We start from the raw sequence: 15992 nt of genomic DNA on the forward strand, positions 1-15992 counted from the left end.
ATCACTGATAAATAAATAATGATTTCATTTTATTTTTTAATCATATTAAATTCTATTTACCAATTTTTGGGCGTGTTGAATGATATATTGAAGGTAACAATTACCTTTTAACAAAAAAAGACAACAGGAGATCCACAACATATGATCACATATATGGTATCTTATTAGTGTATACGAGTTACAATGTTTTTTTGAGTTATCGTTCCTGATATGACGAACGAAAATGAAAGTAGATTTTCACCAGTGAAGAAGCATGGTAAAAGTAAAAATACTTCTAGTACTAGATTTTATTCATAATCAAAATCACTCCATATATGTTTAATGATATTTACACAATAAGTCGACAAGTAATGCATCTCTCTGAAGAAACGTGGCCAACGTGACTGAAACTTGAGCAGTCCAAATTTGGACTTACTAAGTGTAAAACTTGACTCTTTAGATACCAGAAGGGTATAACGACTTCACGAGACCTCCCAAAACTCAATATGAACTAGAGAACCGATAGATATTACATGAAAACTCTTTTTTACATGGTGTGATAATAAAGACTACAAATCTGAGATATATGTCATTTTTACTAAATAAACATGATAAAAGTACAATTTAACTTTAGGAATTCGATTTGTGTTTCTTGTATGGAATTTCCTTGTATAACAACATGTGTGGGTTTGTGGCCTAGTGGTTGAGACTAATGGCTACAGTGCTGAACGTCTCTGGTTCGATCAGGACTCGGGGAGCTGGAAATTTCAGTACATTAGGAACTGGGGTCCATTCGCCCAAAATCACGTTCGCTCCCATTCACGAGGGGCCTGGTGGGTTATTTTCGTTCTTTGTGATCGGCGCATTTTCGCTATCGTGATCCGTTTTTCTACAGATTTTTTTTTTTTATATTTTCCTGATCCGTGATCATGGAAATTTATTTTCTGTGAATCGTGATTGACAAAAAAATCAACTCGTGAATCGTGATTACTCATGAGACCCCCCTTATCAGGCCCCTCATTCACAGGTATCTGTTAGTGTTTTATTATAATTATTGAATACAAAATTGTCATGATGATCAAAGTTCATTCATTTAAGACATGCGAAAGAAGGCGGAATATACAAAACAGCTATCAAATTCGTGACAATGTCATTGCCACGACAACAAAGAATAACACAAAACTTGGGACACAAAGAACATTTTTAGGTGTGCATGGTGTTGCATGTCAGTTATAAGTACCTACAGAGAATTTATTTCCATGTTTAAAGAAGATATATGCATAATGAACATTTGATAATTAACATGGCATCAAATCACAACAGCAAAAAAAATATTTCATATAAAAATTCCCAAATTTTGATTTTCCCACATCTCTGGTACCCAGACCGGAGTTTAAACTCGAATGGGTACTTTGGGGGCCTTGGTTGGTTTGTTGCCTCCAACTTTAATCTGGAGATCAATCTATATCTCTTTGGTTTATCTTTTCCTGCCTAGAAGTGCTGGGGTTCTCTCCGAGTACTTCAGCTTCCTATACCATAATAACAGACTTCCCAGTGTCCTAACACCTACTCTGTGTTGAGGTGGGGATTGTCCTGGTGGTGGGTTGTATATAAATTAGTGACACATCTCCATTAATCCTGATGGGGAGTGTACACGGATTCCACTGTACCCTCACAGCAATCGAGGTCTGCTTTGTTCTTGGAGGGATCTTTTTGCATACATACATACATACGTACATACATTTGGTGGACAAAATTATTCAAAAGTTAAATAACTGTATCTAAATTAAAGTGTTAAAAAGTTTTGAGGGATAAGTTTCTTTAACAATGTAAATTTGGATAGAAAAAACATTATTTGGAAATATTAACTTAAATTTAAAAAAAAATTATTATATGTAAGTACTTTTTATACTTTTTTTTATATAGAGTTATCTACCTTTGGAATAATTACTATTGCCATATTGTAATACAAGGAACTTGCATACATGTACAAGACACACAAATCTAATTCCAGAAGTTCAATCATACATTAATTAAGTAAAAATGACATATATCTCTTTTCTCAAAATAATAGACTTTATTATCTTTAAAAGCAGTATTAGAGTTTTGGGGTAATATCTTTCAGTTCTTGGGGAAATCGTCGTACCAGATCCAGAATAGTGTCAGTTTTTCAAATTCATTTAACATTTCAGCTGAAATCACAATTAACTATTAAATTGATTATTGTGAAAAATTCTTACCATGAAGTAAATTTTATACTGAAAGCAACTCATACATCAGGGTTGATATGGAGGGAAAGTTTCTATATTGAAGCAGAATAATGCTGTTCATTTCCTCAAAACCAACTCAGTGGCAATAGATAATAGTCATATTGTGTATTCATTTCAACAAAACAAATTAAGTGGCAATAGATAATATATACATTCATGCAAAAAGAAATGTATGTCATACTATCATTTCAAATAAATAAGCATTTCCTCAAATTAATCTTGAACTTAATACAAATTAATTGAAACTTACTCTAGAAACAGAGTTTCTGAAGCATAGTTGCCATTTATTACATGTATTAGCATTTTGTGTGTAATTCAGGCATTTTCTATTGTTTATATACATTATTTTGATCACAAGGTGTGTACACACATTCTCCATCTTAACATGCGATAACATGCATTCTATATATTATATGATCAAGATTTTCTGTGTTTATTTGTTTACTTTTCAATTCGAAATTTTCAGGTTTTTTCCATAGATTGTAATATACCAAGGTTACAAATGGTTTCTGAGCACTACAAATAAAGATTTTTCAATTGCAAAATTCTGTGTTGTGGTCCTTTTCTGGAACGCTTAAGCTTCATATAAAGAGGAAAAGGTAGTTTTGTGCTAATGAAAGTGTTAAGCACCCTTGTAACTTGTTTACTGTTAACATTTACTTTACTTTTTTTTAAAAAGTGATAAAAGCACACTCACATACTCCACACCCCCACATTGTCACTTGGCAAACAAAATCTCACCAGATTTGTAAGTTCAAAGACTCATAACTCCTACATTTGTCAACCGATAACATTTTTTTGGGTGAAAATGCACATCAACATTGTATGTCCATATTATCTACAAAGTTTCGTAAAATTCTGTTGTGTGGTTTCTGAGGAGTTGCAATGACAAATTGTTGTAGTAGCATATTTAGGGCAAAATTCTAAGTTCAGAGGGGCATAAATACTAGAAAAAATATAGACTCATAACATCCTGCCATTATCATGGTTATACACATCTACATAGTTAGTCTTACATAGTTAGTCCTTATTATCTCCAAAGTTTCATGAAATTCTGTTGTGTGGTTTCAGAGGAGTAGCGATAACAAACTGTTGCAGTTGTATATTTAGGCTGAGACTACTATAACACATGTGTTATAGTAGTCTCAGATTTTGGGCAAAATTATAAGTTCATAGGGAATAACAGCCAGAAAAAAATTGGAATCATAATTTTCTTTCGATATCCACATCTACATAGTATGTCCTTATTATCTACAAAGTTTCATGAAATTCTGTATGGTTTCAGAGGAGTTGTGATGACAAGAACCGGACTGACAGACTGACTGACAGACTGACGGACAGACGTGTTAAAAACATAGAAAATTTGTTTCAAGGGGTATTATTAGATATTTAAAAACTCAAAATTGCTTAAAACTTGTTGAATTTTTTATTATATGTCAAACCCAAGTCACACCCTTCCTGCCCGGTGCAAAATGAATTCAACCCTCAAAGGGCATATCAGCACAGAGGAATTTTTCTTTGAAATAGGGATGCTTTAATTGTTAGGGCTATTTTAGAAAAAATGTATGGGTGGTTGGGGGGTTGGAAGACAGTTTGTTTCAGCACCAGCCACCCAGACAATTGTAATTGAGAATCATAGTGCATTATAGTGTGAAAAACTGCTCTGATACCCATCACCTGTGTATTATTAATATAAAGTGCCTTTCAACCCCCCCCCCCCCCTTTACATTTTTTTCTGGAATAGCCCGTACTAATTTTTAGTAGGCAATTTCCAAGTTTATGCTACAACAGTTAGCAGGTATGTAATGGCATACTTTTTTATTTACAGGGAATGTAAAAGAGCTGAATAAAAGTGGAAATTTAACAGGAAGTGAAAGACAAATCAAAGATGGTGTAGCAGATGTGTACAATCTTATTCAAAAATGGAAGAATGCTAACTCAGATGGAATGCAAATTATTGACACCATAGCTAATATTAAGCTGCAACATGTGTAAGATTGCTGAATCACACAAAAATATGTTTCCTATACACTTAAAGGACATTTTTTTATACCTACTTACTTATATTTGAATTTCAATATAATGCATTTTCAAAATTTAATTTTGTCAGTGTAATTTTTAAAATTCATGAGTACATATTCTGATTATTAAATGGAAAGCCAGTTTTATTATGTTTATAAATAATTAATTAATTGGTAATTTTTTCATTAATTTTAGGACAGTAGGAGTGTGTCCAATTCAATTTTAATCCATGTTGAGTTTCAGTATAAATACTTACTGATACCCCTTTTAAAGAGTATGAATATAAAAAATAAAGAAAACAAAATTCTCTTCAATGAAAAAGAAATAAAGATGCATAAAATGCTCATTCCCAAATAAACAGAAAGTTGTCTCAGATTTTAATTTAAAAGAATTGTGTACAGCTCATGCAAATTAAAATTGTATTTTTCCTACATACATGACATATTGTATATGTTTTTGTTGTATAGTTATAAAGAGAATAAATATGACAACATACCAAATGCCAGTATACCTGAAGAATTAGAATCACAATGTACATTACTACTGAGTATTATTCAGAAAATGGTGAGTTAATCAAAATGATTTGAATAATTTTTGTATATTCTTAAGGATGGCTTATTCAAATATTTCACTTTTTTATCAATGTTACTTAATATATCTTATATTATTTGAAATAGAAACAATCAAATATAAGATGGATGTGGAAGAGACAATACAGTGTCCGTTCATTAACATGAAAACGCTTTGATGAAATCTTTTCAAATTTAGATATGTTGTGTCTTGTGACTAAATGAAGGTCAAGTTCAATTTTCACGATTTTAGCTGTTCTCGTTGTTGAGTTGTAGACCTTTTTAGTAGCAAAAGTGCTTATTATATGATTTATTCAGTTTGAGCTATTTCCCTTTGAACAGAAATGGTATAATTAATATAAAGTATATGGATAAAATTAAACTTCATTTCAACATAAATTGAATATATATAGGGTTCTTTCAAATGCTGAATCTAAACCTGTATTTCAATATTGGATTTTTGGGCCGTTTTTCAAGTTGGTCCATATCAGGGTCAAAAATTAAACTTTGTTTGATTTCAACAAAAATTGAATTTATGGGGTTCTTTGAAATGCTGAATCTAACCATGTATTTTGGATTTTTGGCTCCATTATCAAATTGGTCCACATTGAGGTCAGAAGGGTCCTAAATTAAACTTTTGTTTGATTTCATCAAATATTGAATTTATGTTTTTTTTTGAAATGCTGAATCTAACTATGTATTTAGAGATTTTGGCTTTTGGGCTCCTTTATCAAATTGGTCCACATTGAGGTCCAAAGGCTCCTAAATTAAACTTTTGTTTGATTTCATCAAAAATTGAATTCTTGGGGTTCTTTGATATGCTGATTCTAACAATGTACTTAGATTTTTGATATTGGACCAAAATAGGTAAATGTCCAATTTCAAATTTTTCAGTTCTTTGACCACATTCATTTTGTGTCACAAACCTATGCTGTGTCAAATATTTAATCACAATCCAAATTCAGATCTGTTTTAAGCTTAAATGTAGTATCCATACTTGCTCAACTGTTCAGGGTTCGACCTCTGCAGGAAATCCGGTTTGCTGTCACTCTGACAGCCTCTTGTTTCCAAAACATAATTTGAAGCCATTTCTTTGCAAATATTGTGACTTAATTCTAATTTCCATACCATAAGTGCAAAAATAATGGCATTCTTTTACAGAAAAGTCTTTTATCAATTTGTAAATATCTTTCTGCAATAGACCAACTTTTGACTCGGGAGTAAAAAACTTTTCAACAGGTTACCTACTCTGGCTGGACAACTGGAATGCATTACTGAAGCAATGCAGTTTCAACAGTTAAGATAAAAACACTATCACAGGGAAAAGGATAGAAATTGGATTCACTGCTGAAAATCTGGTCGTTAATTTTAGTCCCTGTCTGTGGTAGGACATTCTGTTAATCAATCAAGTAAGAGCAACTAAAAGAAGTAAAATCAAGCTTACAATTCGTACAATTTTGGAAAAAAATAACTGTTTTATGTTTTCTATATAAGTCAAAATCATTGGAAAATTGGTAAATTATATACTTCGTAGTCAAAAATGGATAATATGAAAATAGTCTTATTTACAGGAATTGTTGTTGTGCAGCACAGACTAAAGAAGTTTTTTTATAGGATAGATAGGAAAAGCTTTTGTGTTTTGAATTCATATGCAAATAACAGCATAACAGTTTGAATGTCCCTCTGGTATCTTTCACCCCTCTTTTGGTTGAGTGGAAGCTTCTGTTGAATGTTACATGGTTTAACACAACCAATATAGTTACCATGATCCTAAAATGTCTTATTTATATTCTTTTTTCAGGAAAAAATTGTGAAGAAATTGGTAGTAACATCGGCTATGTTTGTGGGTGTGATGAAACTTCAACAGCATCTCACTGATGATTTGGTTTTGTTTCAAACCTGGACTCCTGATATATTTGGTAAATATATAAGGAAGACTAAACATTAAGGAATTGGATAATTGATAGTTTGAAGGGAACTCATACTTGAACATAATAGGTGGAATGATATCCCATGTGACAGTCAGGGGTACTACTTATACAAGTAATTTTTATTTACTTGAAGCCTATTGACTTTGAAACTTTTCATAGTTTACATGTATTAGTTTGTGATTAGGTCAATTTATGGGGAACCACTAGTGGTAGGTTAATGATATTTGATATGCAGTTGTATAAGCATTGGCATATCTCATTTCCATGGAGATTATTTGGCTCCGCCTCCTTAGTCATGGTCTATAGACTTTGAAAATTTTGCTAAGTTAACATGTATTACTTTGTGATTGGGTCAGTTCAAGGGGAACCATTTGTAGTAGGCCAATGTTAATTGGTGTTCAGTTGTATAAGCATAAGCACATCTCATTTCCATGGAGAATATTTGGCCCCGCCCCCTCAGTCATGGTCTATTGACTTTGAAACTTTTGCTTAGTTTACATGTATTAGTTTGTGATTAGATCAGTTTAAGATGAACCACTAATGTTAAGTCAATGATATTCGGTATGCAAATGTATTGGCATTTGCAAGTTTCATTTCCATGGAGATTTTATAACCCCACCCCCTAATTATGGTTCATTGACTTTAAAACTTTCACATAGTTTACAAGTAAATGTTTGTGTTTAGGTTTGTTTAAAGGGAACGACTTATGAAAAGTCAATGGTATTTGGTTTGCAGTTGTATTAGCATTGGCACATCTCATTTCCATGGAGATTGTTTAGCCCTGTACCTTCAGAAATGGTTCATTGACTTTGAATATTTGCACAACTTACATGTTAAAGTATTGCTATTTTACTTTCAACATTTGCATTATCAAAATAACAAATAGGCGAGACATATCTCTGTGTTAACAGTTTATTTATATATATATATGTAAGACTCTGAGGTGTGATGGCTACGCTGAAGTGTGATGTACCGAAGTGCAATGGTCCTTTCGCTGATGTGCCATGGTCTATAAGACGCTTGAAGGCTTGTTTGAAATATGCAAATGTCCAATTATTATAAGAGCTTGAATTTTGTATAAGTTAGTATATAAATACCAAACATTCAATATTTTCTCCAGTTGCAGTAAAAAAAATCGATGATATATCTTGTTCCTTGTTCTTTTTTACAGCAGCCATATACATTTTTCGCTTTTTTTTGTTTCTTTCGGACTAACGAAGAAGTATTTGAATTTCAAACAACTACCACCCACATTTCATTTTTTTGTCTGTCATTGCCATTAGTACTGCTTTTAAAGAAAAATAGCTTTTGTATATAATGTCAATTTGTGAACGATTGTATGAATGACTGCTTTTTTTTGTCTAAGATATTTACAAAGTTTCGTATAATGTACACTACAACATTACAGTGAGGACTGGAAATGCAGATGACTATTTATCTTGACTGTTTTAAATTAAACAGGTTACACTCTCTATGATCTACATTAAAAAAAAAGAAAAGCTCCTTCTAAAAAAAGAAATTGACTTTATACATCGACATGTAAACATGGAAAACAATGAAATATGATTTATGTAATCCATCGCACTTAAGCAAAATCCACCATTGCACAAGATAGCATCACAATGCCACAACACACTTCGGCGTGATCAAAAACACACCTCAGCGTCAAACCATCGTACATTAGCGTGACCATTGCGGTTCAGAGTACCATTGTGGTTCAGAGTCCTACATATATATATGTATTAAACATACTTTTTAATGTATCAAAGAACTAGTTATTTTGCCAGGGGAAATAACTTTGTTACATTTTCATATTAAGATTCTTTGTAATGATAAGTTTGTAATCAGTAAACATTCACAGAAAACTAAGATTGAGCAACATGAACCCCACTTAACTCATTACTGGACATTTTTTTTAAAACTTGTCTTTATTCTTATGTTCATAATTCAACATTAACCCTACCTAAAGAAAAATATTAATTTTATCATTTAAGCATTTATTAAAGCATTCCTAAGGAAATTATCCCCAATTAGAATATTCATTGCTCTGCTCAACGTACTGACATAGATTTTATACCCAACAAAGGCACAAATGACGTCAAATAACGTCAACTTAAAACAAACTCTGTGACGGAAAGATCATGATTGGAATGCTTTTACACACCTTTTTGTTTTAAAGTTTTCAATATTTTAAGTAATATAATTAAAACTTCAATCAAGATTAGTAATTACTTCGGACTTTGAATTAAAAAGTACAGTTCATTGAAACTAACACTATCATATAAGGTAGTGAAATATCAAACAAAAAACAAAAATGTTTCAAAAGTGACCTGAATTCTGTTAAAGGAAAACACAGGCAAAAAAGATAAAATCTTTTACTAAAATCACTAAAATTAATTCGAGTTGGCCAAAAATACTAAATTCGCAAAAACAAAAACAGACAGAGAGAAGCCAACTTTTTCTTTAAAAATCCATGTTTTATTATAGAAAAAAAAATAAAGTTTTTTAATTGTTTGTCAGATTTTTACTATTTTATGTTTTAGTTTCTACAGTAAGAGAACTGACAGAAATGTATAGAGAGGAATATAAACTGAAACAACTGGTTTACAAGAACATTTGTCATGCAAAAGATCGTAATACAATGATGTTTTACACATCGTCATGGTTACATCAACCTTATGTAACAGATAAAAGTCATGTTTTATTAGAAAGCATGCTGTTAGAAACTGGACATAAATTAAATTGAAATATTTATTGCACACACCTCAAAATTTAATATTTATGATATTTTGTTTACACTTATTTGTTAATAGCTGCCTATAAAACATTGTACCATTGTTTAAAGCTTTCACCATGATTTATTGATGCATGCAATTACATGTAATCATTTTATTGTTTGGGTTTTTTTCTTCGTAAATGAGAAATGTAAAAACCAACAACTCAATGCTGTTAGTTTTTTCATTTGAATTGTATTACATATTGCCATGTCAGGGCATTTTATAACTTGCTTTAGAATATAGGTTTTGTTCATTGTCTAAGGCCTAAGGTGACCTAAAGTTGCTAACTTCCACATTATTTGGTATCTGGTGGAGAGTTGTTCTCATTTGAATTGTTTTACATTTTGTCATATCAAGGCCTTTTATATTTTATTAATTATATGGTATGGGTTTTGCTCATCATTGAAGGCTGTATGGTAACTTATAGCTGCTTATTTTCACATTTAACTTTTGTTTGATAGGACGGTGTCTCATTGACAATAATACTACATCTCCTTATTTTTTTAAACTAAAGGAGTTAAGATCTGTTTACCTCCCTGCTACTATGTTTACATACTATCAAACATAGTTTATCTGGCTTTGATACCTGCAATCCATTTATTATTTAGACTACCTTTATTATTATTCGTGGGACACCAATTTTCGTGGATTTAGTGTGTACAGGTGAACCATGAATTTAAATGTTCAACAAATTACACATTTTCTATAGGCTTGTATTCAGACTTTGGCAAAACCAGTTAATCAAATATCCACTAATATCAAACTAAATTTTCTTCTATGTTTTTGCATCTGGATGGTTTTAAGTCTTCAAGAAACCATAATGACACAAAACAGAAAACTTAATTCACATAGATTTTTCCTGACCCCCCCCCCCTTGTAACTTAACTTGGAAAATATTGATTGACCAGTATTAGTACTGCAACTGACCTCGCAAAAGTTGCTTAGTTAACGAGTTTAATGTACCGGAATAACACACGGCTGGATATTGTTTGAAATGATAGAATAATATCTATATTTTTATTTTCGTTTGGTCGTAAAAACTTTCTATCGTCACATTTTTAGCTCACCGGGGCCAAAAGGGCCCCATGTGAGCGTATGCCATCACTTGGTGTCTGTTGCTGTCGTCTGTCGTTGTCGTCGTCGTCTGTCGTCGTAAACTATTTAAAAAATCTTCTCCTCTGAAACTACTGGGCCAAATACCTTCAAACTTTAACTAAATGTTCCTTAGGGTATCTAGTTTATAAATTGTATCCGAAGTTTTGATCCATTGACAAACATGGCCGCCATGGCTAAAAATAGAATATAGGGGTCAAATGCAGTTTTTGGCTTATATCTCAAAAACTAAAGCTTTTAGAGCAAATCTGACATGGGGTAAAATTGTTCAATTGGTCAAGATTCATCAGCTCTGAAATTTATTTTCAGACAAATCGAACAACCCATTGTTTGGTTGCTGCCACTGAATTGGTAGTTTTAACAAAATTTTGCAGTTTTTTGTTATTATTTTGAATATTATTATAGATATATATAAACTGTAAGCAACAATAATGTTCAGCAAAGTAAGATCTACAAAAAAGTTAATATGACCATAATTGTCAATTGACCCCTTAAGGAGTTATTGCCCTTTAAAGACAATTTGTTCATCAAGTTTGCTAACATTTAAAAATCTTCTCCTCTGAAACTACTGGGCCAATTACCTTCAAACTTTAACTAAATGTTCCTTAGGGTATCTTGTTTATAAATTGTATCCGAAGTTTGTATCCATCGACAAACATGGCCGCCATGGCTTAAAATAGAACATAAGGGTCAAATGCAGTTTTTGGCTTATATCATCAAGTTTGCAAACATTTAAAAATCTTCTCTGAAATACAGGTGAGTGATTCAGGCTCTTGAGAGCCTCTTGTTTGTATTTTAGCCTGTTTATGGGGTATTCCTCAATTTATGGTTTTGGGTAGTCAATTTTGAATTTAAAAAAAATGAATGTTTTATTCACTTTTAGGCTCTGTTTGTAAATATTTTCAATGCACATATCAGCAAGGGTCATGAGAATGCATCTTCGCTAGCCAAGGGATAGATCCACTTCCCTCCTCTCCACCCTTGGCAGATTAAGCCAACATTTGTGATAACAATGTTGCGCCATCTAGATTAAAGTCACGCCCATTCCGAATACATTATTCTTGACCAATGGTAGCACTTGAACTCTTCAATTTGGAGGTAAAAACACGGTAGCGTCTAGATTCTACACACTTGGTAAAGCAGGAAACAAAAATATACGTTGACATTCATGCATTTGTGCATACATACACAGGAACTTCTATTAGTTGATTAAAAACATTCAAATTGTCACTAAATATAGTCGTATGTTTAGGGATGTAAAGACTTGTTGCACAATAAGCACGTGTCAATTGTTTACATACACTTTCTACATTTACACGTGATCATGTTATAGGCGTCTTTTGATTGGATGCAGCGAGTTTCGACTGCAACCAATGAAAATCATTATCTTGTGTCCTTGAAATTCTATCTCAATCTGCGAAGGGTGGAGAGGAGGGAAGTGGATCGTAACCCTTGGCTAGCGAAGATGATGAGAATGATGAAGACATAAATGATAAACCATTCCCGAATAAAATTTTACGACCTAAAGTTCAAAGGTTTTTATCTGGAAATTTAATGCATTTTTCTCTGAAAACGAGAAAACATATGATTCAAAAACATTACTTTATATTTGAGTGGAAAGAATATATTAGTGAGAGACTGCATGCAAATTTTGATGGACAAACTGCAAATAGTTTTGTTAAAAATCAAGCAATAAAAACATCACTTGTACCTTTTTTTAACTACGGAATTTTCATATCTGTCATTCACACCCATTATTTATAGTAACATGCATCAAGTTCAATTATTAGGTCTTTTTCAACAATAAATTTGATAGTTTTGCCATGATGTGATTTTGTACATTATCTGTGAATTATTAGATATTTTTGAATTTTTATACGCCCGTTTACGGGACGTATAATGGTATACCGTTGACCGTCTGTCCGTCCGTCATCAACATGTCGGACATTAACTCTAAAAAGCTTTAACCAATATGCATGAAACTTTGGTGAATTGTTTATATCTATTGACGTGAGCTCCCTTTCGTTTTTTATAAATTTCAGATTTACCGTTTCTGAGTTTTGGGGTTTTATTCATTAAAAAAGGGGTGGTTTTCCAGTTTTCCGACAATAACTCAAGAATGCTTTCACCAACTTGCAAGAAATTTTGGTGAATTGTTCATATCTATTGACATGACCTCCCTTTCGATTTTTATAAATTTTAGATTTTACGTTTCCGCGTTACAGGGTTTTATTCATAAAAAAGGGTGATTTTCCAGTTTTCGGACAATAACTAAAAAATGCTTTCAGCAGTTCTCATGAAACTTTGGTGAATTGTTTATATCTGTTGATGTAAGCTCCCTTTAGAATTTTATAAATTTTAGATTTTACATTTCTGAGTTATGGGATTTTATTCATTAAAAAAGGGGGGATTTTCCAGTTTTTGGACAATAACTCAAAAATGCTTTCAGCAGTTCTCATGAAACTTTGGTGAATTATTAATAGCTATTGATGTAATCTCCCTATTGATTTTCATAAATTTCAAATATCACATTGAGAAGAAATTGAACTTTATTTGTTTATAGTCTGACAACAGATTTACTAAGTATTGCGCAACAGCACAGTGTATTGCACAACAGCAAGAAATCTTTAATTGAATATAAATTCAATTCGTATAACCAATTTCAAGTTCTTTGACTACATTTATTCAGAAACCTATAATATGTCAAATATTTAATTACAATCCAAATTCAGACCTGTATCAAGCTTGAATATTGTGTCAATTTTTGCCCAAACTGTTCAGGGTTGGACCTCTGCGGGCGTATCCAGCTGCGCTCAGCGAAGCAGTTTATTTAGTGTGCTTTGATCACCTATTGTTGTTCTTTTTCTGTAAATAAGTTATATTTTTGTTGCTTAAATTTTGACTTTTTATAATAGTTAACCAAATCCTTTGGATAAGATTTTTTTCCAGATAATGACCAGTTTTGTTAGTCCTGTAAAATTTACTACTACTATTCCAAAAAGAAGAACGAATGAGGTTGATTTGGAAAAATGCATTATGTGTCAATGTTCATCACAAGAGCAACTAATATGCATGCGAAGCGGTCGGGAAACAAATTATTAAAGCATGGATGCTTGCAAAGTTTATTGCAGAAATGAGAATAAAACTGAATGTACTGTTCCAGAAAAAAACTCTCATGATGAAACCAGAACAATTGCCTTGCGATGAGATGAAGTGCATGCAAAACTTATTATAGACCATGATCACCAGCGACTGACAAATCCTTTTGATGTTAAGTCTAATCTCAAGTCACTGATCAACATATCAACTGGAATGCACACGCCTAAGAAAATTGAATCATCAATAATAAAAGCATTTGATGATGGTATACAAATTGTCAAATTGTTTTTATACGACCGCAAAAAAAAATTTGTGGTCGTATATTGGTATGACGTTGGCGTCGTCGTCGTCCGAAGACACATTAGTTTTCGCACTCTAACTTTAGTTTAAGTGAATGGATCTCAATGAAATTTTACCATAAGGTTCAATACCACAAAAGGAAGGTGGGGATTGATTTTGGGGGTTATGGTACCCACAGTTAAGGAATTAGGGGCCAAAAAGGGGAAAAAAATAAGCATTTTTGTAACTTCCAGACATAACTTGTGTGCAAGTGTATGGATCTCTCTGACATTGTAGCACAAGGTTCCATATCACAAAGGGAATGCTGGGATTGATTTTGGGGGTAATTGCCACCAAATTTTAGGAATTAGGGGCCAAAAAGAGGCAAAAAACAAGCATTTTTTTCTAGTTTCATGACAATAACTTGTGTGTAAGTGTATGGATCTCTCTGACATTGTATCACAAGGTATCATATCACAAAGGGAATGCTGGGATTGATTTTGGGGGTAATTGCCTCCAAATTTTAGGAATTAGGGGCCAAAAAGGGGCAAAAAACAAGTATTTTTCTAGTTTCATGACAATAACTTGTGTTCAAGTGTATGGATCTCTCTGACATTGTATCACAAGGTATCATATCACAAAGGGAATGCTGGGATTGATTTTGGGGGTAATTGCCTCCAAATTTTAGGAATTAGGGGCAAAAAAGGGGCAAAAAACAAGCTTTTTCTAGTTTCATGACAATAACTTGTGTGTAAGTGTATGGATCTTTATGAAATTGTACTACAAGGTTCCATATTACAAAGGGAAAGCTTGAATTGAGTTTGGGGGTAATTGCCCAAAAAGTTTAGGAATTTGGGGCCAAAAAGGGGCCAAAAATAAGCATTTTTCTAGTTTCCAGACAATAACATGTGTTCAAATGTATGGATCTCTCTGAAATTGTACTGCAAGGTACCATACCACAAAGGAAAGGCTGGGATTGATTTTAGGGGTAATTCCCTCAAAACTTTAGTAATTAGGGGCCATAAAAGGGCAAAAAACAAGCATTTTTCTAGTTTCAGGACAATAACTTGTGTGTAAGTGTATGGATCTTTATGAAATTGTACTGCAAGGTTCCATATCACAAAGGGAAAGCTGGGTTTGAGTTTGGGGGTAATTGCCCAAAACGTTTAGGAATTTGGGGCCAAAAAGGGGCCAAAAAACAAGCATTTTTCTAGTTTCCAGACAATAACTTGTGTTCAAGTGTATGGATCTCTCTGAAATTGTACTGCAAGGTACCATACCACAAAGGGAAAGCTGGGATTGAGTTTGGGGGTGATGTATCATAAGGGGGTTCGAAATATTGGGGGGGGATTTTTTTTTCATTTTTTTTCTTTAAAATTTTCCATTTTAAATTGGTTATTTCTGATTTATATATAAAAGCAAATAATAATGATATGGTTTGAATAGGTAAATTAAAATTTTTTAAGTTCTTAGACCACTTTCATTCTGTGTGAGAAACCTATGCTGTGTCAAATATTTAATTACAATCCAAATTCAGTGCTGCATCAAGCTTGAATGTTGTGTCCATACTTGCCCCAACTGTTCAGGGTTCGACCTCTGCGGTCGTATCAAGCTGCGCCCCAGCGGAGCATTTTATTCAACGGTGCGTTGGAAGAAGTAGACAACTATGGCTTCTGTGGCCCAATACTAAGATTGAAAATCAAAAACTTCAAAGACTTAACGACAAAGTCTCAAATCAAGTGCAGGTCAGAAGATATACTATATGTACATATTAGTCCAGAAAATAAACAATGATACGTATATTTTATGATGGTATGATACTAAACCCCTAACGGGAGGGATTGTGCTTGATTTTCATATGATGAAGACATAATCTTTCAATCAGTTTAATTGAAGACTGGAGTTGGGATGTCACTAACTGCTTTGCTAATTTGTGTATCATTGTCATTTTGT

At 32.7% G+C, this 15992-nt stretch overlaps 1 protein-coding gene across 1 annotated transcript; it reads left to right on the top strand.

Annotated features, from left to right (window-relative positions):
• The first annotated feature begins 210 nt into the window (after window positions 1-210).
• LOC127728141 (cyclin-dependent kinase 2-interacting protein-like) lies at window positions 211-9663 on the top strand. Its single transcript, XM_052235384.1, has 5 exons — window positions 211-256; window positions 4078-4240; window positions 4739-4835; window positions 6642-6759; window positions 9315-9663. Exons 1-5 carry the CDS (start codon window positions 211-213, stop codon window positions 9515-9517), a joined length of 627 nt encoding a protein of 208 aa, XP_052091344.1. The 3' UTR covers window positions 9518-9663.
• The last annotated feature ends 6329 nt before the right edge of the window (window positions 9664-15992 follow it).

Source organism: Mytilus californianus, unplaced genomic scaffold (assembly GCF_021869535.1).
Source record: "Mytilus californianus isolate M0D057914Y unplaced genomic scaffold, xbMytCali1.0.p SCAF_2, whole genome shotgun sequence".
NCBI classification, from domain to species: Eukaryota; Metazoa; Mollusca; class Bivalvia; order Mytilida; family Mytilidae; genus Mytilus; species Mytilus californianus.